The 23,507-nt window shown below is 49.3% G+C and overlaps 11 protein-coding genes across 11 annotated transcripts; 5 read left to right on the top strand and 6 right to left on the bottom strand.

Annotated features, from left to right (window-relative positions):
* Positions 1–312: 312 nt before the first annotated feature.
* On the bottom strand, positions 313–2,905 carry exg2 (putative exo-beta-1,3-glucanase; the record flags this gene model as incomplete). The annotated part of the gene is made up of 2 exons (XM_057115863.1): positions 313–1,668; positions 1,721–2,905. The coding sequence occupies 2 exons, from the start codon at positions 2,903–2,905 to the stop codon at positions 313–315; spliced, it is 2,541 nt and encodes an 846-aa protein (XP_056971746.1).
* A 49-nt stretch (positions 2,906–2,954) lies between these two features.
* On the top strand, positions 2,955–5,045 carry N7484_005443 (cobalamin-independent methionine synthase II family protein; the record flags this gene model as incomplete). Its single annotated transcript, XM_057115862.1, has 3 exons — positions 2,955–3,047; positions 4,021–4,405; positions 4,477–5,045. 3 exons carry the CDS (start codon positions 2,955–2,957, stop codon positions 5,043–5,045), a joined length of 1,047 nt encoding a protein of 348 aa, XP_056971745.1.
* Positions 5,046–5,167: 122 nt separating this feature from the next.
* N7484_005442 (uncharacterized protein) lies at positions 5,168–7,040 on the bottom strand (the record flags this gene model as incomplete). The annotated part of the gene is made up of 2 exons (XM_057115861.1): positions 5,168–6,796; positions 6,900–7,040. The coding sequence occupies 2 exons, from the start codon at positions 7,038–7,040 to the stop codon at positions 5,168–5,170; spliced, it is 1,770 nt and encodes a 589-aa protein (XP_056971744.1).
* A 971-nt stretch (positions 7,041–8,011) lies between these two features.
* On the top strand, positions 8,012–9,407 carry N7484_005441 (putative extracellular exo-polygalacturonase; the record flags this gene model as incomplete). The annotated part of the gene is made up of 3 exons (XM_057115860.1): positions 8,012–8,275; positions 8,441–8,717; positions 8,770–9,407. The coding sequence occupies 3 exons, from the start codon at positions 8,012–8,014 to the stop codon at positions 9,405–9,407; spliced, it is 1,179 nt and encodes a 392-aa protein (XP_056971743.1).
* Positions 9,408–9,673: 266 nt separating this feature from the next.
* On the top strand, positions 9,674–10,590 carry N7484_005440 (alpha/beta-hydrolase; the record flags this gene model as incomplete). Its single annotated transcript, XM_057115859.1, has 2 exons — positions 9,674–9,784; positions 9,841–10,590. 2 exons carry the CDS (start codon positions 9,674–9,676, stop codon positions 10,588–10,590), a joined length of 861 nt encoding a protein of 286 aa, XP_056971742.1.
* A 106-nt stretch (positions 10,591–10,696) lies between these two features.
* Positions 10,697–11,911, top strand: N7484_005439 (alpha/beta hydrolase family protein; the record flags this gene model as incomplete). Its single annotated transcript, XM_057115858.1, has 1 exon — positions 10,697–11,911. One exon carries the CDS (start codon positions 10,697–10,699, stop codon positions 11,909–11,911), a length of 1,215 nt encoding a protein of 404 aa, XP_056971741.1.
* Positions 11,912–12,160: 249 nt separating this feature from the next.
* Positions 12,161–12,961, bottom strand: N7484_005438 (uncharacterized protein; the record flags this gene model as incomplete). Its single annotated transcript, XM_057115857.1, has 1 exon — positions 12,161–12,961. One exon carries the CDS (start codon positions 12,959–12,961, stop codon positions 12,161–12,163), a length of 801 nt encoding a protein of 266 aa, XP_056971740.1.
* A 952-nt stretch (positions 12,962–13,913) lies between these two features.
* Positions 13,914–15,391, bottom strand: N7484_005437 (WD40 repeat domain-containing protein; the record flags this gene model as incomplete). Its single annotated transcript, XM_057115856.1, has 4 exons — positions 13,914–14,350; positions 14,418–14,700; positions 14,747–14,757; positions 15,334–15,391. The coding sequence occupies 4 exons, from the start codon at positions 15,389–15,391 to the stop codon at positions 13,914–13,916; spliced, it is 789 nt and encodes a 262-aa protein (XP_056971739.1).
* Positions 15,392–15,481: 90 nt separating this feature from the next.
* Positions 15,482–16,601, bottom strand: N7484_005436 (RNA-binding signal recognition particle subunit SEC65; the record flags this gene model as incomplete). The annotated part of the gene is made up of 2 exons (XM_057115855.1): positions 15,482–15,837; positions 15,923–16,601. 2 exons carry the CDS (start codon positions 16,599–16,601, stop codon positions 15,482–15,484), a joined length of 1,035 nt encoding a protein of 344 aa, XP_056971738.1.
* Positions 16,602–18,920: 2,319 nt separating this feature from the next.
* akr1 (putative aldehyde reductase (AKR1)) lies at positions 18,921–20,472 on the top strand (the record flags this gene model as incomplete). The annotated part of the gene is made up of 10 exons (XM_057115854.1): positions 18,921–18,967; positions 19,026–19,113; positions 19,180–19,193; positions 19,253–19,337; positions 19,409–19,501; positions 19,551–19,680; positions 19,751–19,815; positions 19,872–20,116; positions 20,172–20,335; positions 20,399–20,472. The coding sequence occupies 10 exons, from the start codon at positions 18,921–18,923 to the stop codon at positions 20,470–20,472; spliced, it is 1,005 nt and encodes a 334-aa protein (XP_056971737.1).
* Positions 20,473–21,308: 836 nt separating this feature from the next.
* Positions 21,309–23,160, bottom strand: N7484_005434 (sugar porter family MFS transporter; the record flags this gene model as incomplete). Its single annotated transcript, XM_057115853.1, has 2 exons — positions 21,309–22,792; positions 22,842–23,160. The coding sequence occupies 2 exons, from the start codon at positions 23,158–23,160 to the stop codon at positions 21,309–21,311; spliced, it is 1,803 nt and encodes a 600-aa protein (XP_056971736.1).
* Positions 23,161–23,507: the final 347 nt, after the last annotated feature.

The following is a 23,507-nucleotide window of genomic DNA, read 5'->3' as shown; positions in this document are numbered from 1 at the left end:
GATGCTCCGTTACAATCGACGAAGCAGGTTTGGGTCGCGGAAGATGCATTCCTCTTTTCCCCTTTCTGTTTTCTTTTGAGCGTTTAGGAACAATAATATAGATATTCGGGGTAAAGTTCTAGATCTAACTTGGGTGATGGGCTCTATTTTAGGCTTAGAAGAAATAACCTGGAAGGCCACGAGATTCAAAGCATAGACTCCTGATTTTCAGTTGAGCACTGAGCAGCGAGGTCTCATCAGTAGTACTCGGCCAGTCCAAGGCTAGAGAAATCAGGCACATCATCCCCGCACTTGAAAGAAGGTGAATACGCTTTATCCGGTAAGAACCCCCCTTTTCCACGCGGTGCGATAGCTCCACTGTGCTGCGGTTTCGGTGCGCCAGGTCCAGTAGAACCAGCCCATGGCAGTCTCGAAAACGGACATCTGTGCTTCGGCGTAATATAGGAGCCATTTTTTGTACGCATCCGAGTACTCGGAGACGTCGGCGTTGGCATCAGCACAGCTGCATGTGCCCTCGCTGGCCGTGGGACAATACTGCGTCGAGGAACTCGTGTCATACGTTCCCTCCCACCGAGTTCCGCGACCGACGTTGTTCAAATATTCCGCGCAGTCAGTGTCAGCTTGGGACCACTCGCCACATATTGTAGGGCCCCATCCAGAACTAGTGGTATTAATAGCCTCGATCATACTATACCAGCTGCTGCAGATGAGCTCAATCTTGGCCGTGTGGTTTAGCACAATCTCGCCGGTATTGAAGGTGGTATACTGGTGCGTGTCCAGATACATGTTGTCTGGGTGGTCCTTGAACATTGCGTCCCATTTATCCAGATTCAGGAACCCGTCGTGGAAGACGATGGTGGCATTCACACCGTTCTCCCGAACTAGTTTAGCTGTCTGATTGTTCCAATCAAGGACTTTTTCCACGGACAAAGAAAGCATGAGTGGCTCATTGACAATGCCATACATCGTCACAATATTTTTATATCGGTCTTGGGCAAAGAATGTCGAGAGTTGATCATGAATCTCCAGACTTCGATTCGCGTTCAACTCCCCGTCTGTTCCATTCAACCAGCGGATTTGTCCTTGATGGCCACTATGTTGCCAGCCGTTTTGGCTACCAGGGACGCCATGAAGATCGAGTTTAACTCGGAGTCCATATTTGCGACAGTACTCGATTGCACGCAGGAGGTATCGCCAGGAAATCTTTGCCACGTAGGGATCGTCGTCATACACTTTCACTGCCCAGTAGGAATATTGGATGCGCACGTGGTCCAGACCTGCTTCTTTGATTTCGGCAAAGTCCTGCTCCGTATAGAAGGTCGCGTAATGCTTTTCGATGGTGGTTGCGGCGCTGGAGCCCAGTTGTTCACTCAATGTCCACTCATCAATAACACCAGCATCGGACGAGTAGGTGTTGAACAAAGATGGCACGATCCATGGTTCAATAGATAGCCAACCGCCAATATTGACTCCTCGAATAGGTTGTGAACCGTAGGGAAATGCTTCATTTAATGGCGGCACGTTATTGTTAGGTCTGGCAGAATCATCCCACGACGAGTTAAGACCCATGATGTACAAACCACCAATAGTGTCATTTGTAAAGGTTAGGTTGAACCCTTCGGTTTCATACCAGGTGAAGGGATCGAGGACGGTCCCTTGCGCATACGACTAATAATCGGGTTAGCTTCACTCCTCGCCAGTGCACCAAAGGCCAACTCACAGGAATGCTATCCCGACTAATTGTGTCCAGGTTGGCGGTCAAGTTGCTCGAGGAGCTTGACGAGCCCGAAGAGGAAGAAGACGAGCCTGTTGATTTCTTCTGGGATTCGATGACTGCGATTGGGATGATAATGGCAAGCAACAGCAAGATTCCCGCCATCGTTCCAATCCAGATACGTTTTTTCCTGGACCATGAATCCCAGAACTTCCAAAACGGTCGCCGCTCAGTACTCCCATAGCTTCCTTCCCAACCATCCTCGTATTTCCATGCCTGGTCCATCGCAGGACCACCTCCGCCACGGCGGCGAACATTCATGTCCGGGCTGTGGCCTGCTTCTAAATAAGCCCCAGATACGACTCTAGCTCCAGACTTGTGTCTTGGCCTTCCCTCAAGGAGTTCGGCGTCGAGGGCACCGGCTCCTGCCCCCAAAGCGGCTCTTTTCCGTTGTCGACGCTCTCTGCGTTCATAGTCTTCATCTTGGTGCCTGGATCGTTCCCGCGCTCGCTCTCGTTCTCGTTGGCGACGCTCCCATTGCTCCGGTAAATCTTCCATCTCGTGCTCAGAGGTCTGTCGCGTCAAAGCATCAGCGGCAAGTAAATGGGAAGCACTGCTTGTCGACTCCATGCTCCGATGCTTCTTTTCAACTGCCCCGGCAGCAGCAGCTTCCATGTTCCGCTCCCGCTGTCTCTCTCTTTCACGCCGATCTCTTCGCCTCTGTCTCCTCGCCTCCGCATCAACATCGAGTTCCCCTGCCCGATCTCTGTCCCGAGTCCGTCGCTCTCTCACTTCCTTTGTAGGACTTCCCTCTCCCTCCACATACTCTCTCCTTCGCCGATGCCCGTCGCGATCCCGCTCCCGATCACGTTTCTTGATAGGCGATGTAGCGGGCGACTCCTTTGCCTTGCCCCCCTCCTCTTCCCTCCGTCTTCGTCTCCGCTCTCTGCGTCTCTGGTCTTCTTCGTATGCATCAATTCCATCTCGCTCTTGGTCGTAGGAATCATAACCCGCATCCTCCCCCTGGAACCGATACTTTCTTCTCTGTGGATCCCCAGGACTGGACACTGCGCCATCATCATCATCATCATATCTCCTCCGTCGATGCTCTCTTTCCCGCCGACGCTCGCGGTCGCGCTCTCGATCGCGGGACTGCCCGTGTCGATCGCGGCTACGAGACTCCCCCGGCATCCCCTCTCCTTAACAGTGTCACCGCAGGACCGGAGGTTCGTGATCAATCATGCACGGATCCTTCAATGTGGTTATGGGGCTTAGTGCGCTGCAGCGGGCCGAGCTCGCTCTTTCGGGCCGCTCAGGGGCGTGGAATGCTCGCGTGAGAATGTGAAGCCCCGCGCAACGTGTTCGGCAAATCGGTGTGACGGCTCGGATTATTAATTCTCGTGGTTGGTTTGGAAATTCTGGAATCGCAATGAAAGCGGTTAGGCAAGTCGCAGGCGTTGGGGGTAAGTCAAGAGTTGTTTTGATCACCTTTTCGCGCGCGTTCCAAGGTTAGTGCGCGTAAGGCTGTTGAAGACGCGGGGTTTCTTCCTTCGCGAACGTCGGGGGCTTAGTCGCGTTGTTCTTTGCTTTGCTCTTTCGATGTGATCAGTAGCTTATCTTGAATCACAATGTTGGTGTGGACTCTGGAGTCTGCGATGTGAGGGACGCGTAAGTGGTGGAGCTGTGAGGACCAGGGTCTTTGCGACACACTACATTACCCTATATAGTCCTGGTTTACTAGAGTCGGTTTTTGCTTCATTTTTTGGAAGGTACAGTATACTACTCGGGTCCTCTAATTGGGCATTTTTACCATTTTCAATCAATGTGTATGCTGAAGTTTGATTGGAAATCGTGCCCGCGGGTTTTCTTAGGTGGTTCACCGTCTCGGCCATTCGGTCTCGGTCATTCAGTTCGAGGCCGCCGATATATATCGCTGATCTATTGTCCCGCCTCAGATCTCCAGATTTTTATTAAAACACCAAGACTTCTAGAGTTTGAAATCAGAGACATTTTGATCTTGTTTCATAGGTACTAAAATGCCAACCAAAATTCAACCGCGCAGGGCAGAGCATCTCGGCTCCCTCCTGTGTCCTACAGAGCTTCTCCAGGCCGCCTCTGGCAACAGAGACCCAAGGACATTGTAAGAAATCAAGAACCGAGAGATCGCAGTGATTGTGAAGGACCAAATCAATCTTGGACTCAGAGTAGTCAATGATGGAGAGTACAGGCGCACTCGTAAGAACGCTTGAACCCTATGCCGAATAACCATTGACTTTCTAGTATTTTGGGGGTCTTTTTTTGACTAGCTTGATGGGTTTGAGGAAGTCCCGTTGGTTGCAGAGGACATTCGGATGTATATTCCCAAGAACAAAGCGCTTCTGAACTATCATATTGGAAGTACGGTTTTATGCACGAGCAAGATCAGACACCCTGGACATAGCCCACACTTAGAGGAATTCCTCTACATGAGATCGATTGTTGAGCCAGACAGGCTGGGTGATGTCAAAATCACCATTCCTGCACCCCATTGGTACCATCTCCGGTACAAGCATGGTCATGCTTACCGAAGCGAGGTTTATGCATCCGATGAGGAATACTTCAAAGATCTGGCAGCAGCCTATCGAAAGGAGCTACAACTTCTGTACGATGCAGGTCTGAGACGGGTTCAAATAGACGATCCTGACCTGTCATGTGAGTTATCCCAGTTTCATTTCGTATTTCGACATGAAAGACCGAAGTTCCGAATCTGATGGTGTTCACAGACTTCTGCTCTAAGGATGTCCTAGAAAACTGGGCTCTTGACGAGACAAATACACAATCCCCCACGGAGCTACTTGCATCATACATCAAATTGTACAACGACTGCCATGATGTGCCTCCTGACATGCATGTCGGAATCCACATTTGCCGGGGCAATTTCACCGACAGCCGATATTGGTCGGCTGGCGGCTATGACGCAATAGCGATTCAATTGTTTCGGGAGCTCAACGTTAACACCTTCTATTTGGAATTTGACACTTCACGAGCTGGCGGATTTGAGCCTTTGCAATTTTTGCCAGTGGGAAAAAATGTGATCCTAGGTGTCGTCTTGACGAAGTCGGCAGAAATTGAAAACATTGAGGAGCTGAAAGAGCGCGTCCTCAAGGCTGCCAGCTTTATCGCAGAAGGAAATGGTATCGGCCTTGAAGAAAGTCTTCAGATGGTAGGTGTCAGCCCCCAGTGTGGCTTCGCAAGCAACAGTCGAGAGGATCGCTTTACAAAGGAGAACATGTTGGACAAGTTAAAATTGGTGAGAGAGTTGGCAACTGCTATCTGGCCGGGAGAGGCGTGATACGGCCTCAAGCTCCTGCATTTGCTAGGGTGGCGTAACGTGGAAATTGTGCTCAGAGAAATGGACTAACTAAAAATGAGTCCGAGGATTGAGAAACATGAACAGCATGGCTTAGCTATATTCTATGAGCTTCCAATGTATTTCCCATTAGTTCCATCCAGCTGTGCTTCTAGGACCGCACTTCTACCTCCTAGAACGCTTTGGATTGCCTCGGGTAGCCCCTGTGCCAATTCCGCCACGTTAGATGCCCGGCCAGCCCACAATTCCCCACCGGCGGCAGCTTTCGCAATTCCAGCATAGTCAGGGGTGGGCGCAAATGAGATGTTCAAGTCCTCATTCGTAGCTCGGGAACCATCGCCATTTGGGTGAACCAGCAGCATGCTTCGCCGAGGCGCATTCCATCCCTTGTTGTTCAACACGATGGTCAAAATGGGGATATTGTAGCGACGTGAAATCCAGTAAACCGAACCTGGGACGGAGAACAAGAATGTACCATCACCGACAACTTGTACTACAAATTTACCCTTACCGGGACCTCCATTCTTCACATCCGATGCCAGCTTGATTCCAAGTGCGCCACCACCAGACCAACCCAGACCGCCGCCGCCACAGTTAATCCAGGAGTTTGGCAATGTCGCAGCAATCTGATCCGATACAGGGTGCGACAGTGTGACCGCTTCGATCGCCCAAATTGCGTCTGTAGGGCAACCCTTGCGAACTTCCGACATTAAATACGAAACGTTGATCAAGGCTTCGTCACCACCTTCAGGCAGAGCAGCCGAGTCGGTGATCTCCTGTCGTCGCTTTAAATATTCCTCATCACGTTGCTGTCCCATTGCTATATTGTCCTTGGATCCAATGTACTGTTGGATCTGGCCGTTGATGCCGATATAGTCGTTGAGCTGCTTCAGTGCAGTTGCGGAGTCCGCACGGAATGTAGCCATTGAGTTGATGTAAAACACAGGAATTTGTTGCTTCAGGGGGTCGACATCAATATGAATTATCTTCGTCGAATCGGAGGGCTTGAACTGAGTTGGCACCCATGGAACATCGCAATCAATCACAATAATAAGATCAGCGGTCGTCACTAGTTCGTGGCCTGGATAACTTAATCCCACCCAGGCCGGGTGGTTGGCAGGGAAGCACATGTCGCTTCCACCAGTGTCTAGGACTCGAATTCCCTTGAAGTGATTTGCCAAGGTCACCAGTTCCGTCACAGCCTGGGCTTGTCGGCCAGTATATCCGACCACCACTAACGGGCTTTTCGCATTCGCAAGCTCGGATGTAATCAACTCGACTCCGGCTGTGGGCAGGGCAGCGGGTGAGACGGGTCCCCAGACCTTTTGATTCAGCTGATAGGGTTCGATCTCTTCCTCCATGACTTCTCGAGCTCCGACCAGATAGACCGGGCCCTTTGGGTCACTTGTGGCCCATTGAAGGGCTCTGTTCACGATCTGTTTCACATTCTTCCCGGATTTGAGTTCTCCGGTGTAACGACAATATTGTGACACAATTTGCTTTTGGTCTGGCACATCCTGAATCCAGTGGATATACTCAGTCCGTGATCCCCGGGTCTCTCCTTCGATTGTGTACGGAGACAGACCAGCAAAGATCAGAACCGGAGCTCGGCCGCAAGAGGCATTGTGAACCGCAGCGCCCAATCCTTGAGTACCCACATCGACATGAACGATAACAGCTTGAGGCTCACCAGTGAGGCGAGCGTATCCATCCGCCATCGAAAGTGCTACCATCTGGACGGCAGGGTTAGCTCTTGTTCCCGTTCCACACATGACCGCGCTATGAAAATCGCTGAAACTGCGAGTCTCAGACGATGACAGGAGGCTTCACACATACCTCATTGGGACATGTGATGATTTTCGGAAACTGGCCATTCTTCTCCCGCTGTCCTTTCAACATGGCCTCGAGAATTGACGGGTGGTCTGACCCCAGATTAACAAAGACATGACTGACGCCACCCTGAAAGGAAAAGAGCATTAAAATGGTGTGATAATGACGATGTGCTGGCCACAAACCTCCCAAAGGGCCTCAAAGAAGGCAAACGACGCGGTATACACCCTGGTCAATCGACAGTGAGTTTCTATGCAAAAGAAGCATTGTGGAGATATCAACATACATGACTATATTATGATTCCTCTTATTGTTCAACAAGAGCTTCAAGGGTAGAGAATAGGATAAATAGTTGGAAAAGAAAGATCATTGTGAATGCGGGGCAATTCCGTTGCTCTCGATCAACCAAGTTGGCGATCATTTCGGAGTTGTGTCCGAGATGAGGAGATGTGGGGGGCAACATCCACCGGATCTTTTGGAATCCACCGGATGTTCTTCGCCCAGACTCAATTTTGGCTAGGTTGTGAGCCAAGGGTATTTAGAGTGGTGATCTTGCATCGGGCTGAGCTTTCCCATATTCTTAAGTCGGGATGACATTTTGTTGATGGAGCCCCAAGGGATACTATTGGATCACATCAGCTCCTGTGAAATGATACCGCCCCAAGTAAGAGTTCAGGAATCAGGTGACAGCAAGGAGCACATCACGGCATCCATAGCTCACCTGTAACCTCGCATCCCCTTGTTCTTGTGGTCTTCACCCCCTGCCCCTGGCTTCACGGCTAGGATGGAGAAAAGAAGCTTTTTGGGAAAATATAAGTGTTCTTCTGTTTTTGGTTTGTGAACAGGGTGCACTTCGCTTAATCAATGTAATCTTGTTCATTGGTGGAAGATATTCACCAACCCTTGCTATACCCGGGAAGATCAACGCAGACTTGTTCCCCAGGCTTTTCACCACCCGGGGATATTAAGACTTTTCCGTCGCTCCCCCGCAGGATGTTTCTCCGCAATTGAAGTTCGGTATAAAGATCTCCGATTCAATAGAGACTTGACTTGGAGCCCCATAAATATGGGGCCATTCAACTCTTCCTCGTGGTTTCCACTTGTCAGCAACTATCACGATGCATCTACTGGAAATCTCTTCAGTGCTGGCCATTGGGCTGGCGCTTTTGACTCCTGTCTATGCAGTTCCGACCAGTGGAAATGTTTGCACTGTGAAGGCAAGAGGTCACCAAAAGGATGACGTTGAAAACATTTTACAGGCATTTAAGAAGTGCGATAACGGTGGCACCGTGGTTTTCCCCGAGGATCAATCATACTGGATTGCGACGCGATTGAACCCAGTCCTTAATGATGTTAAAATCGAGTGGCGCGGCAAATGGACAGTGAGTGATCCATCCCCAATCGCAGGCAAATTTTGATCAGTGGTCATCTGAAGAGAGAAAGCTGATGATCTGAAGTTCTCTGATGACCTGAGCTACTGGCGCAACAATTCCTACCCAATAGCCTTCCAAAACCATCACGCTGGTTTCATCATTTCTGGAAACAAGATCACCATTGATGGCTATGGAACAGGCGGAATTGATGGAAACGGAAATGTGTGGTACGATGCGGAGGAAGGGACTACGCAGCCAGGGCGACCAATGCCATTTGTGTTTTGGAATGTGTCGGATGTCAACGTGGAGAACTTCTACGTGAAAGATCCACCGCTGTGGAGCTTGAACATTATGAACGGCAAAAATATGCGTTTCAACAATATCATATGCAATGCTACCGCAGTGAATGCGCCGTATGGGGAGAATTGGGTACAGAATACAGATGGCTTCGGTGAGTAGCTCATCCAACCCACTGTTAATCAAAAGGAAATTAACGGAGGCAGATACGATGGATGTGGACAATGTTCAACTCACCAACCTGGTATATCAAGGTGGGGATGATTGTATCGCGATCAAGCCACGTTCCTACAATGTCGACATTCGCAATGTTACCTGCCACGGAGGAAATGGCGTTGCGATTGGAAGCTTAGGGCAGTATCTGGAAGACTCGGGTGTGGCCAATATTCTAGTCGACAACGTGAAGATCATTCGACGCAATAATGACATGGAAAACGGCGCCTACATCAAGACATGGATGGGCGGCCTCGTGCCCCAGAGCTCGTATGAAAGTGCCGGCCTTCCCCGTGGCGGTGGCTGGGGGAGTGTGCGCAATGTGATATTTTCGAATTTCGAACTGGATGGTCCCAGCTCCGGAATTGCCATAACTCAAGACAGTGGTGACAATGGTTCATACGTTGGAACGAGTAAGATGAGCATTTCCAACGTTGCGTTTGTGAACTTCACAGGATATATCGACAGGGACTCGACTAAAGTCGCGTCGGTATCCTGTTCCAATCTGCATCCATGCTATAACATTGACTTTGACAATGTTGTATTATATCCCGAGAACACCACCACTCCAGGCATAGGATCTTGCTCTTACACAGCCGATGATGGGGTGCATGGGCTCGAAGGATGCTAGTCAAAACTTTTCAGTGCTGCTTAGCTAGCTCATTGTTCTCCAATTGATATCTGAGATATAATTCATTCTTTCAATGCTTCTCACAGACCCTAGTAGCCAGTCTACGCTAATCTAGGCTTAGCTCGTACTCCTACCCCTACCGCCCCACGTCTTATCTCCTTCCACTTCTTTGCCTTCGTTGTAACTGCCCATATCTGCTTCCTGATCAACGTCAAAGTTTGCTTGCTCTGTGTGGAACATCTGGAAAGGCCGACAAAGGTAGCATAATGAGTCGCCATGGAAAGCTCCAGGTCGCACCGTTCGGACAATGGATTAGCCCTATCACGGACGAGATGATCACATCTAAAAGTATCGTCTTTACTGAGATTTCCGCTGCTGTAAGTATGTTCATATATTCGGCATAGATATTTGCGCATACTAAACAGATAATCAGAAAGATGGTATATTTTATGTAATTGAAGCTCGTCCAAGTGATGCTGGACGATGCTGTATCGTTCAATGGCGCGATGGACAGGCTAGAGATGTCCTACCTCAAGGATATAGCGCACGAACGGCAGTGCATGGATACGGTGGAGGCGCAATCAGCCCTCTACCAGACAACAAAAGATTAGTTTTCTCGGACGCACGTACACACGGAGTTTGGATCCTCGATTCTACGACCTGTCGCGTCACAACAGCTATCATGCCAAATCCCCATGTCTATTTCGCGGATTTTCATGCCCATCCAATTCAGGAGGAGTGGATCCTAGCAGTTCGCGAAGATCATCGATGCTCGTCAGGGCAGGTTATTAATACCATTGTCGCGATCGATTTAGTCAAAGGCAAAACACACAGCCTGGCCAAAGGCGCTGATTTCTACACGCACCCACGTTTTGACCCGTCCGGAACTCGAGTGTGCTGGACGCAGTGGCACTATCCAAACATGCCTTGGGTTGGGACCGAGCTTTTTGTGGCGTCTTGGAAAAATGACGGCTCTATGGATAAGCCTACCTTACTTGCAGGAAGAGAGGGCCATGAGAGTATCGCCCAGCCCCGATGGGGCCCCGATGGTACGCTTTATTACGGTCCTGATATCAGCGTTAACTGGCAACTTTGGCGATGGCATCCAGACTGGGTTGATTCTGTTCCTACACCCGTTTCCCTGGATGGGCTAGAAACAGGCGAGTTTGCTGGACCAGAATAGTGGCTTGGCAGGTACATATATCCTTCATCTATTTTCTCATGGATTGGTCTCATGATTAACTCTTGTGCTTTGTAGTTGTGCATATGGACTTCTCGATTCCAACACCATGGTTGCTACATGGACATATAACGCCACCGAGCATCTCGTTCTCATAAATCTCACGACCTTGAAATATCAATTTATCGCAGCTCCGGTTGCAGCGCTTACGGGAATCGTTGATAGCGCCCTAGCTGTAACTTCTCCCATCAGCGTGGCTATTATCGCATCTTCACCCAACTCTCCGCAGGCCTTATACCACGTGAAATTGAGCAAACCGGTCTCTTTTACCACTCTCCGGTCTTCGACTACGATTTCCGTCCCCAAAACATTTTTCGCGCAAGGCAGATCTATCTCATTTCCTCGTTCGAATACAGGACCTGACTCTGGCGAGAAAATAGATATAATCGCAAAGGCTCATTCGACTGCGCATGCATTTTTCTTCCTACCTCAGAACCCTCACTATGTCGGTCCTGAGGGCTGTCTACCCCCATTGATCATTTCGATTCACGGTGGCCCCACCCTTCATTCCAGCCCTGGGCTTTCTTTACAGTGGCAGTATTATACAACCCGTGGCTACGCTGTCGCCCTGTTGAATTATGCTGGGTCATCGGGATACGGAAGAAAATACCGCGAGATACTCAACGGGAAATGGGGGACTCTAGATGTCCAGGATGCCGCCGACTGCGCACGATACCTTAGTTCTTCAGGTCTAATAGATGGAAATGCGATTGGAATAACCGGGGGTAGTTCAGGCGGCTACGCTGCTCTACAAGCTATCTGCGACTTCCCATCCCTTTGGGCAGCCGCAGTGAGTATCTCGGGGATCAGCGACATTGAAGCGCTTGTCAAGGACACGCATAAATTTGAAAGCTTCTACCCCCTGAAACTTATTTTTGGACAAGACGTGCCTAGGGATGAAAGTGTTCGACAAGTGACATATCGTCAGCGCAGTCCACGTTTCAAAGCACAGAAGAACAAGATTACAGCTCGGACAATGTTGCTCCAGGGACGGGAGGATCAAATTGTTCCTTTGAACCAAGCTGAGGCCATGACGCGCTCAATCCTTTCCAATGGCGGTACAGCAAAGCTCATAGTCTTTGGTGGAGAGGGTCATGGGTTCCCGCGGGAGGCAGAAAATGCACTACGCGCGGTGCGAGAAGAAAACAAATGGTGGCGCCAGAGTCTAGCCATTCAACAGGCATCCTCGCATCTAGAAATCAGTATCTCCTTGGCAGCTTTATGTTACATTGCTGTGATCTTTTGGTTGTATCAGCGATTTTAAGATTATTAAATTATTGCTTATGGTTTTTATGGTCAAAGATTTTGACAGTTTATGCATATAGTCTAGTATGAACTCAGTAAGTGATGATATTGTAAGGAGAACAGGGCTAAGTCAATAATGGCAGCCCTCAAGTATAGCCAAGTAGGATTTTCTTTACTCAATCCTTGGACCTTCAACAATGTATCAGTGGGACAATCATGACTAGGTGCTCGCCTATTACATTACTATAATATTATACTCTTAAGAAACTCACTCGGACCTCGGAAAACCCACAACTCCGTCCCTTCTGGGCGTTCTCTTCATCCAGACCTCTTTATCCGGAATGTCCAAATTGGCAACCATTGCCTCGGGAACCAATTTCGCCTTGCTATAAGGGCTTCTGAGACTGACCCCATTGTAAATTTCAATCACATGATCAACTTGCCGAGGCAGATCTCCCCAGGCTTCGTCACCTTCATTGTCCGCTTTTGAAGGAAGGTGGTACGATTGATGAGAGGTCGGGATCGGCCCGGATGGTCTAAGCCTGCCTGGTTCACTACCTGGAAAGGAGTCGACATGATGGGAATTTCTGCCTCTTTCATGGATCTGCTTTGCATCAAGCTTACCTGAGATAGCATCGTTGCAGGCCTGGCGAACAGCCTTCATCTCATGGGCCAGGTTGATGACAGTGGCAAATATTTCCTCAGCCTCATCATCGTCGAATTGACCAATACAGTCATCAACAAATGCCATCAACCTATGCAAATTATATTTGTTATAGTCGTCGGTACGGCTCCATAGCACAATTCGCAGACCTCGGAGTATTTGCTTCTTAGATGAAATCCGGGCCAGCATGCATCCGGTACATTTGTTGGCCTGGTATCGCCAGGCGCCAGGCGCCACAGGTATGGTGTTTGGCGGCGTCCACATCCCCTTCAACGCTCGAAGGTCTGCTAAGGTCTTTGTTTCACAAAGGGGAATAAGCTCTGGGTGTACATCAAATGCATGGAAATGCACAGTAATCTCCCGTTGAATAAGGTGTAATATGTCAGTGGTCACTTCAGGATTCATGAGGTGGTGGACTCCACATAATTTGGGTGAATTATTCACTTTAGGGCGTCTTAGGCATTTAGGTAGAACTAGAATGAATCGCAAGATGCGAGTCTTATAAGATGAATGAGTTGTGTTGTCTAAATGCAGTATCTGTGTCAGCATTGTGATCTCAGCTTGTGTGAGCTCTACAAGTGACTCTGGGTACTTCTCAAGTGGTTCAAGGTCGGGTCTATTGGGTCTACCAATAGGCGCAAGAGTAAGTTGCTTTCTATGGTCCTGGCTTCTGTGTAAATTCATGCCTGCGTCGCAAGGCAATCCTGAATGCGTATCTCAGTCGTAACGTTTGTGAGAATTTGGAATTTTGGCGAAATTGAAATAGGACAATCTGATGGGGAATGCCACTACATTTATGCAGTGCCTTCGTCTATGAATATCCAATGTCTCTGTTTCTATCGGAGCCATGAACCCGGTTTGTTTCATGTTCTTTATGCCTGGACACAAATATCATTATGCTCTGTATCTTATTCGATTCTTTGTTTATTCCCATACAGTCCTTTGGACTATGCTGTTTTTACAACCCTTTATTTTCGTGAATGAAATTCAAAGCATTCGTGTCTTTCATTGTCTTCCACCCATTGTTTAACTTGCCGGGGATTTTTCCCTTCAAGCAGTCCATATCATGGCTTCTAATACGTCACATCCAGATCCGCACGCAGGAGTCCGCACCTCCTGTCCCTAGAACATGGCAAATTCCATGATCTCGATTAGTCTGCCTGGGGCCCCACCTAATACAAGTTAAGAAGTGCTCTGAAGAATCATCAATGGTTTTCACTAGGCGTGCGTCCTGTGACAAATCCCAGCACCGGATCGTGCGGTCGTCACCCACACTCATCAGGTATCTCCCTCCTGGATGAAATGCAAGGCCACGGACCCAACTGTCATGCCCTACCAGGGTTTTGACGAGGATCCCTCAATCATTCCATAGTTTGATTGTTTTGTCTCTGCTTCCAGTGGCAATGAACGTGGAGCCCCTCAATGACGATACCATCAATGGAGCAAGAGCAGCTATATTGGAATGGCTCAAGGCAGGGGCAAAGGCACAACATTCGATGTAGCTCTCATGGCCTGGTAGACTGGTCTTTGCTTGACCGGAAGAGGCTTCCCAGATCGTAGCGGTGCGATCATCTCCCCCGGCGACTAAATACACTCCATCAAAGGAGGGCGCAATGTCGCGGATCCACTCGCCTCCGGTGTCGATACGCTTCACACAGTAACCTGTGAACACATCCCAAATGCGAATTGAGGCGTCCCGACCGGTAGATACTAGCAGGGTCCCCGTCGGCGTGAGAAAGCGAACGGCCGAAACGGGTTGATCGTGGCCGTGCAAGGTGCGAGCATTTGTATAGTCTGTATTTGGATCCCATGGTGAGATCGCCAGAGCCGGACGCGAGCAGGGTGCGCCCTTGAGGCCCACCGAAATCTAGGCCAAATACCGGTCGTGAGTGGCCTTTCAACGTGCATTCCAGCACACCAACTTCCCGATCCCATATCTTGATAAAACAGTCTTCGGATGCGGAGGCCACAGATGGATGGAGCGGGTGGAAAGCAAGACAGGTTATTGCCGCGCGATGGGACTGCAACATATGTTTCGCGCTAGATGTAGGCAGCCAGTTGGTTGGCGTCATTTCCATATCGATAGGAGAAGCACTTTCAAGTTTCGATTCTAAGCTGGTGATTCTTGATTCTAGGTCCAAGATCTATTCGCTTATTAGCCTGCTACATCTCAATGGACCAAGGACATACCGCACCCTCCTCTGTAGCCGCATCACGTTAGTCCATTTCGCGCCAAAAGTCCTTCGTATTTCTTGCGGGCGACAATATCGAAGCTGTTATCCACTGGAAGCTCATTTTCGACGATTTCAACACTTTGTCGCGCATTTATGGATGCTAAATAAGCAATCATGGACTTGTGACTGTGAGAGATTAGCTGAAGGTCTCCGCACTAACGACTATCAACCTACAGCTCTCCGGCCTGTCTAGTTGTTAGGATGTGAGTCATGACGGGAAATTTCTCTAATAAGGGAAGCGAAAACCTCAAGGGTCAAGAGACGATACAAATACTGCTCAACTGGACTCCGAGCCATCGTACAAGCTGTGACTTGCATGTCATCTATCATGTTGACATGCAGTCCAGGTCACACAAGATCTGGGTGTCGTCCCTTGCCAAAACAAAAAAGATCTTGATAATATTCTTTCATTGGATATTGCCGGAGTATTTGTAAAAAGGAGTCTCACGTTCTACGTCATATAGATTGGACGTGAGTTTTTTGAGTTGTACATGAGCAGAGGCCACCTAGTGGCCGTACAGGATCTGCCGGTCCGTCACTCACTCCAGACATTGGCCGCCCAAAGGCACCAGGTATCAAGAAGCTGCGTGTCCTCTATCATATGGGAAGAAAAGAAATAGAGAGAAAACGCCCGTCGCCGTGCAATGCAAGTGGAAAGTGTAGGAAAGATGAGTGGGAAAACAAGACAATCTCAAGCCTTGCCCTTCTTCTTGTCCTTCTTTTTCTTATCCGAGTCGGCTCCCGAGCTCTCGCCAGACATGCCAGGCATGCCAGGCATTCCTGGGATCGAAGGCATACCGGGCATCCCCTGCATATTCTGCAGTTCCGCCATGGCTTCTTTGAACGGGTTATCGCTCACGCCACCTCCACTGTATGCAGGCGAATGAATGGGCAAGATGGTTCCGATTTTCCAACCACGCGGAGCCTGGGGAGCTTCTGGGAGTTTCTCGGGGGTCGGGAGGCCACGAATGCGGAGTCGGTATGGGGATTGTTCGTTGGTCGGGTGAGCTTTCAGGTATTGCGCGACGATGATGAAAAGATGGTGTTCTGTAGGAAAATCAGTTAGTGTCGATCCAATGCCATTGACAATCACCAACAGCGCATTGTGGAGAGATGACAACCGGGCACGTACTATTTTTGATGTTGGAGTTCATCAGGCGGCCATTCTCATCCTTCAAGAGCACACGCACCCGGCCAGGATTCGCCCAATCCTTCGGGTGTAGCTTCTCGGGCTCCAAGGCGACTTTCAATCCTAGCATCTGTACGGCGTCCACAATGTCTCGAGCCAGCGGGTTTTCGACTGCAAGTTCTGTTCCAACCTTGCGGCCCTCCGCGCGGGAACGGGTCTTGTCGAAATAGACGGGGTACAGGCATTGGTAATGTCTGGGAATTTCACGCTGGGGCTGAGGCTCGGGCATTTGGGGCATCTGGGGCATCTGGGGCATCTGGGCCACGGGTGGGCTTGGGGTGGCCGTAGGTGCGGAGGCCGGGGCAATGACGAAGTCGCTGGGAAGGGACTCCGAGGGAGCGACCTCATCGGGGTCGGAGTCAGACAGCTCCTCGATGCGGGCGTGGTGCGACATGGCGATGGTGAAGGGTGTTGGGGAGAGAAAATACGGAAAGTGGCCTTCTGCTGCTTGTGTTCTGTGCGGGCGGAGTAGTGTGGGCTGCTTCTCCCCGCCCATTGACCAGTTGCCATTGCTGACATTTCCATACTTCCCAACAATCGACTTGGAACCAAGGTTGCAAATGTAGGTTGTTCCAAACGCGACCTGGCGGAAAGGAATCTTCAGGTCAACCTTGTTGTCCATCATTCGGAATCGCCATCAGTCAGGCAAATGCTTAACGAAGGCACCCGAGACCAATAGAATATCCCAATTAACGATACGATCTACGCCAATGGAAATCATAAATTGATGCAATAGATCTTGAATGAGATCGCTCTGCATGTGACCACTGAAATGTAAACAAAAGCTGGACTTACGATTGCCTAGGTTCTCTCCGTCTGTTTCTTTACCCCCTCCGGTATATAGACATCCTGAGATATTCTTTTGGACTTCGCCAAAGTAGGCCGGGAAGTTTCTTTCCGGTCCTTCCTTTTCCTTACCCAGCTCACCTTTTTCTCTGCTAGTACTTTCGACAAAGATTCCTGATAGGCGATCTGATGATCCGGCATCAATGTCTCCAGAATCCATGGAATAGAAATAGAGTAGAATCATCGGGAGCGCGGATGAAACGGCATTGTCATACTACCTTTTAATATTGCAGATAAATAATACTGCAGTTCAGATGGGAAAAGCCGATACCTATGCAAACTGATCGAAAAGGACTCCGGTGATCAAATGCCCTCTTTTCAGGGATCACCATCTTTGAACTACTATGTGCGGGCAAAACTCGATGATGCCATTGAAAATGTTTGGGGGATTGTTCCTTCAACATTAGTAGTTTGTCCCCCTAAACAATAAAAAGAGAGGATTTCGCTTCTTGAAAATTTCGGTTCCCCGGCCTATCTCCGTTTTTTTTTCTTGGTGAATCCCTTCAACTCCGTTCTTTGTCTCAGTCGATGGATGGTAACCGCCGAGAAATATGTATATCACGTCGAGGAGATCATTATTTGGGAGACATAACCCGATCCATTTTGCTCACAGTAGTCTGGATCTTACTCATATGATCGGCTGATTTCTGATAGTACAACCAAATAGAGTTGTTCAATTGCCCCTGATACTGACGCCCAGTAGATTTGTGAATCACTTTGCCACAATCGCCGCGCCAAATTGGTTCCGGGCGAAAGGGTGTGGGAATAAAGTTGGAGAAGGTAGTGACATAGACGAGAGCAAGAATCCGCGCCAGGTTCGCCGGGAGCTACACCCGCTCCCCGACACATAGTACGGTATGATGTTCTAGAATCCACGGCCTCGGGCCGATGCACAGGATTAAGTATGCATAAGTTGAAACTTTGTTGTGGGGTATTCGACACTTATCCTCGCACCCATCTCATAATTGATTATAGTGAACATGGTAGGAGCACCTTTAAAGATTCTTGTGGTTCAAGAAATAACAACCTTGGAAATGAGTGGTAAGGCTGACCCCAGTTTGGGACGTACTATATCCTGCGTATCACTGCATCCTAATTTCTACCATGACTAATAGTTTGATAAGGTACATGTAATTCATGAATGTGAACGAAGAGTTCATGTATGGGCTTGAATTCGGATCAAAACAGTGACGTGTAAACACGGGGACAGTTCGTGCTGGCCAAGATGACGTTTCGGGCGGCGCGGTGGTGGAGGTGTTGTTGAAAAAGACGTGTGGGGATGGTTTGGAATCTGAACGATTCATTGATGGAATTGCAATTACTCCGTGTTCACTATGCGCGAGAAGGTCCAAGCGCTTTTGGAGGAACCCACTGAGCGCGGGTAAGCCAATGGTGTCATCGGCAGTCATTTCACGAGCCGATCAACCCACGAGGCCAGGTATGCCGGAAAGTGGCACGGAGCGATCGAGCCGATGGGACCGGGGTTACTCCGAGTGCTCGCAAGTTCAACTCGGTGATGTTTCCGTAGGAAATCTAGAATTATTGACAAAGCAGTGTTGAATGAACAGTTCTACTAGGAGAACTAAACCGAATTGGGTGCCCGACCATGGAATCCGTATGGGAATTGGCAAGTGAAAACCGAGTCTCATTAGTCAATTCCCCAGGTCCCCAGGTCCCCAGGTCTCGGCGCTAGCTTGCCCGTGGAATCGGTAAAAAAATTTATCTCCGGTTAAAAGCGGGTAATAAATATGACATCACTGAGGGAATATGCTGATGGTATACGAGGCTGTGAACTAAGAGAGATGTAGAGGTGTGAAGTGCAATCTTCAATCAAGAATTCTCCTTCTGAATCAATATATATCAGACATCACAACACATCGTCGAGCTACACGGTCAGTGCATATGGGGAATCGACGACAGCCGATCTTCCCCTCTCGGTGGGGTCCAGTCCGGCCAAGGGAGGGGCTGCGTGGGATGTATGCCAACCCCGCCGGGGACACGTTTATTAAACCAGTCTCTCCCCAGTTTCTGCTCCCTTTCCTTTCTCAATCCATTTTTTGTTTTTGAAAAAAGTATTCTCTCAAACCTATCCAACATGTCTCTCGGAAAGAAGGTCACTTTGAACACTGGAGCTCAGATCCCGTACGTGTACCTGAACAAAAACACCACATTTGCCAAACACCAATTGACAATTTCACAGCCAGTTGGGATTCGGCACTTGGCAGTCGGCTCCTGGTCAGGTCGGTGAGGCCGTCTACCAGGCCCTGAAGGCCGGTTACCGCCACTTGGTATGAGCTTCGTGCCCCCTTGCAGAAAACTAATGGAAGGGGTTACTAACGTGCGTTCTACATTAGGATTTGGCCACTATGTACGCTATGATTGGCTCCCACGGCCTCAATTGCCATTGACTGACCCTTTTCTGTTTAGCTACCAGAACCAGCGTGAGGTCGCCGAAGGTATCAAGCGTGCCTACAAGGATATCCCTGGCCTGAAGCGAGAGGACCTCTTCATTGTAAGTATACGATTTACCGTCGTGAACTCATTCTCATTGCGCATTGCTAACTTGATTAATTTTTGCAATAGACCTCCAAGCTGTGGAACAGCCAGCACCGCCCTGAAGTTGTTGAGGCCGCTCTGGATGGCTGCCTTGCTGAGCTGGAGCTGGACTACCTTGATGTATGTGAATATTACAATTTTTACAAAAGAAGTCTGCTAATAGGCAAAGCTCTACCTCGTCCACTGGCCCGTTGCTTTCCAGAAGGGTGACGACTACTTCCCTCTCGTCGCCAACAGTACTGTCGAAGGTGGTGATGTCGCCATTGACGATGATGTTTCTATTGTCGACACCTGGAGAGGTAAGCCAAATGAGCGATTACATTGTGATGATCTGTTAGGCTTGCCAGCTAATGTTTTGATTTCCTATAGCCATGACTAAGCTTCCCAAGAGCAAGGCTCGCGCCGTCGGTGTTTCCAACCACACTATTCCTCACGTTCGTTAACCTACCCAACGCCGATATACCCTACACCCATACTGACTCTCCCATAGCTCGAGGCCATTATTAACGGCACCGGTGTTGTTCCCGCCGCAAACCAGATTGAGCGTCACCCCGTCCTGCAGAGCAACGACCTTATTGAATACTGCCAGAAGAAGGGCATTCACATTACTGCCTACTCTGCCTTTGGCAACAACGGTTTTAACGTTCCCCTCCTGATCACCCGCCCTGAGGTGAAGGAGGTCGCTGAGTCCGTTGCTAAGCGCACTGGTAAAGCCGTCACTGGTGCTCACGTTATGTATGTATCCCTCCAGTGGGTGATCGTTGTTCTATCGCTAACACCATATTTTCAGCCTTGCCTGGTCCCAGGTCGGAGGTCACAGTGTCATCCCTAAGTCGGTTACTGCCTCGCGTATTCAGGACAACTTCCAGGAGATCGAGCTCACTCCCGAGGAGGTGGCTAAGGTCTCTGCTCTGGGTAATGACCGCAGACGTTATAACACTCCTTACATTGCTAGTAAGTGCCTTTCTTGTCGGCTTCCATATGGCGAAGGCAATTTATATGCTAACTCCATGACAGACACGCCTCGCTGGAACATTAACATCTTCGGTGAGCCCGAGGAGCAGCCTGCTGGTCACAAGGTGATCGTTTAAGCGCCCTTGTTACGCGAACGAAAATGAAAATATGAGACATGTATATCCGTGGACTTTGAGTAGGGATTCAGATAGAACCAGTGCATAGAAAGAAATTGGATACCCACTGCTGTTTCCCATATTGAGCTTTTTACAGTAACGATTCACGGCCTTGGGCGCAGTGATCTAATTTCCAACATAAATAGTCATGGCTCCTCGCAAGGGGCAACCTGCGGTCCTAGGCCGCCCGTTTCTATCACGTCGTTTTTGCTAAGGAAATTAACGGTGGTGCTGATTGAAATCCTACCATCGAACGAATAAATGAATATGCAGAAGCTTGAAGATAACAGTCACCTTCGGGCTTAACTTAGACGTAGAAATTAAAGATCAGTAATGGCATCGATAGGGCCAAAAATGTCAGTTTCAGGGGCCTGGACCCTGGCGAGAAGCTTGTAGTTGATAGAAGCTTTACGTACCACGTTGGAAACTAGACTCTTTTATACCTGTTGCATCTCGATAACCTTCTCGTACGACTTACCTTAGTTTGTGCTCCAAGGTTCTTGTATCGTTGCTGGATTGGGCCGCATGCCACCGCATGTACGACCGAGTCTGCTAAAGAGTGTTACTCTTTTACCTATGTGTTTTATGAAAGCTATAAGAGATTCTTCGCTAATGGTTACCAAGTATGGTACCATAACGTGTAGTCCACCGGTGCTAATAAGCAACCCTGAAGTAGACAAGTTGATATAAGCACCTTCGGATGTAAGAAAGCCTGTCGAACTAGTTCTATGCAGAGGTTTAATTACTTCGAGCCCACCTTACTTCTAAGGTCCACACCAAAAGTTTTGATGTCAAGCCTAGCCTGCGGTCGACTCGAGGTGCCTGGTTCCATTCTTATCCTGGGTGGACTTGGCTGTATTGACAGACTCAGCTCCGTCAAGATATCGCGGTGACCGATCTAGTCCCGTCGTCTCCGCGCCCATGCCATCAATGATAGTATCATCCTTCCATCCTTGCTCGTCATCAGGATCAATACCATCAAACATCTCATTGATCTCCTCTAATGTCTTGCCCGCAGTTTCCTTCAGACAGAAGTAAGTCACGACGAGAATAATAATATCCAGCAGACCGAATAGCAAGAATGTCGCCCAGCCAATTCCGGCCATAATGTATGGAGTGGAAAAACTCCATACAAAATTAAAGAGCCACTGAGAGCCAACGCCAAAGGCGACACCCGGCTCGCGAATTCGAGTGGGAAAAATCTCACTTGCGCATGGCCAGGGCAACGGGCCCCAACTCAAGTTATAAGCGATAATATCGAGATAGATCAAAGCAACTGTAGCCATGCCCGCAGAGGACACCACTCCATCCACTGGTGGGTAGTTCTTGACGACAGCAGCGGTGACCAGCATGCACACAGCCATGAAGCCAGCTCCCCCAGCCAATACTGGGCGGCGACCGAATCGGTCAGACATGAATAACACGAATATCAAACAGGCTACAACCTTCACAGCACCAAAGATGCCAGTAAGTAGCAGATTCTTGTCACCTGGGCCAACGATAAGGGAGAAAAATTGAGGGCCGAAGTAGGCGAGGGCAGTCGAACCAGTCGACTGCTGCGCCAGGAAGAGACCACCGCCGACCAGGAGTCGGTGCAAATTAGGCCCTTCAAGCAATTCACGCGGATGGAAGCCAGCCGTCGCATGACGCTCTTCCTCAAGGCCACGCTGCATTTCTTCAAATTCCTCCAGCACTGCAGCCCCGTCACCAGCACGTATCCATACAAGGCTTTCCCACGCCTGCGCGGTTTTCCCATGGGCCAAGAGCCAGCGCACACTCTCATTCAAAGTGAACATGCCCAGGCCCATCAAAGCACCTGGAACAAGCTGCAGACCGATTGGCAGCTGCCACTGCTTGGCACTAGAAGGCATCTTTTCAACGCCGTAGTCAATCCAGTAAGATGCCAAAATGCCAATCGTGTAGGTCAATTGGTAACAGCTGCCAAGCCGGCCACGAATCTCCTTAGGACTCATCTCGGATAGGTAGATTGGAATGACAGTGGCGGATGCTCCGACTCCAAGACCACAGATCACGCGTCCGACATAAAATGCTGATAATGAGTTGGTGTCGATGACCTCTAGCACGACGCCTATGCAGAAGACCACGGAGCAGACCATCATGGCAATTCGTCTGCCCCACCGGTTGGTCACTGGCCAAACGATAAAACAACCGGCTAGTGCGCCAGCCTGTTGGATGCCAACCGCAATGGCACTGATGCGAGTCTTCTCTCCTGAAGTGAATTTGAATGATTGTTGAAAGGAGTCGAATGTGAGAACACCGCCTGGGTGAAATTAGAGACAGGAAAAGGAATAACGGATACCAGGGGTCACCAGGGTACACACCAATAACGCCTGAATCATATCCAAACAATGCACCACCACAACAGAGAACAACGGCAAGCCAGTAAGTGCGCCATCGGGCTTTAGATAACCGCAATGCCTCCATTGTGGAATCTTGCGTCTCACCCTCCAATCTAGGGGACTGTTGATCGGGAGCTTGGGGAAGCTGCGAATATGAGTTTGAGGACGGATGAATATTCCACCAGCTGGTCAGTCCGGCCCACCAAGCTGAGAAGAAAGAATCAGGGGAGGCGGAGGCGGGCTGGGAAGGAGATCTTGATATAGAATCGGTAATTACATGGTCGGACATGGTTGCGAAACAAGAAAAAACGACACAGCTAGACAAAAAAGACTTCCCAAAGGAGTGAGAGAAAGTCGGCTGCCAAAGTGTAAAGTCTGGGTCGCTCGCTGCATATGGTCAACCTCATCTCCGGATTCGCTGATGCGGGTCCAACATGGGCGGTGAATTGCTCGAGTTAACCAGATGAGAACGTCATGGACTGCCGAGAGCCGATGTCAATGGTCGATCAGTCAATCGAGGAGTGATAACACTGTGGGTCATCAATATACATACCGTTACGGAAATAGTGCGTGGGTTTGGACTAGAATGAATCTATGAAGTAATGAACTATTTGCTGATGAGCCCAAAGTCTTGTT

This window comes from Penicillium longicatenatum (genome assembly GCF_028827895.1).
Source record: "Penicillium longicatenatum strain IBT 33135 chromosome Unknown contig_3_segment0_segment0, whole genome shotgun sequence".
Lineage (NCBI taxonomy): Eukaryota > Fungi > Ascomycota > Eurotiomycetes > Eurotiales > Aspergillaceae > Penicillium > Penicillium longicatenatum.
The sequence above is the reverse complement of the archived record's forward strand: the minus strand, read 5'-3'. Positions and strand labels throughout refer to the sequence as shown.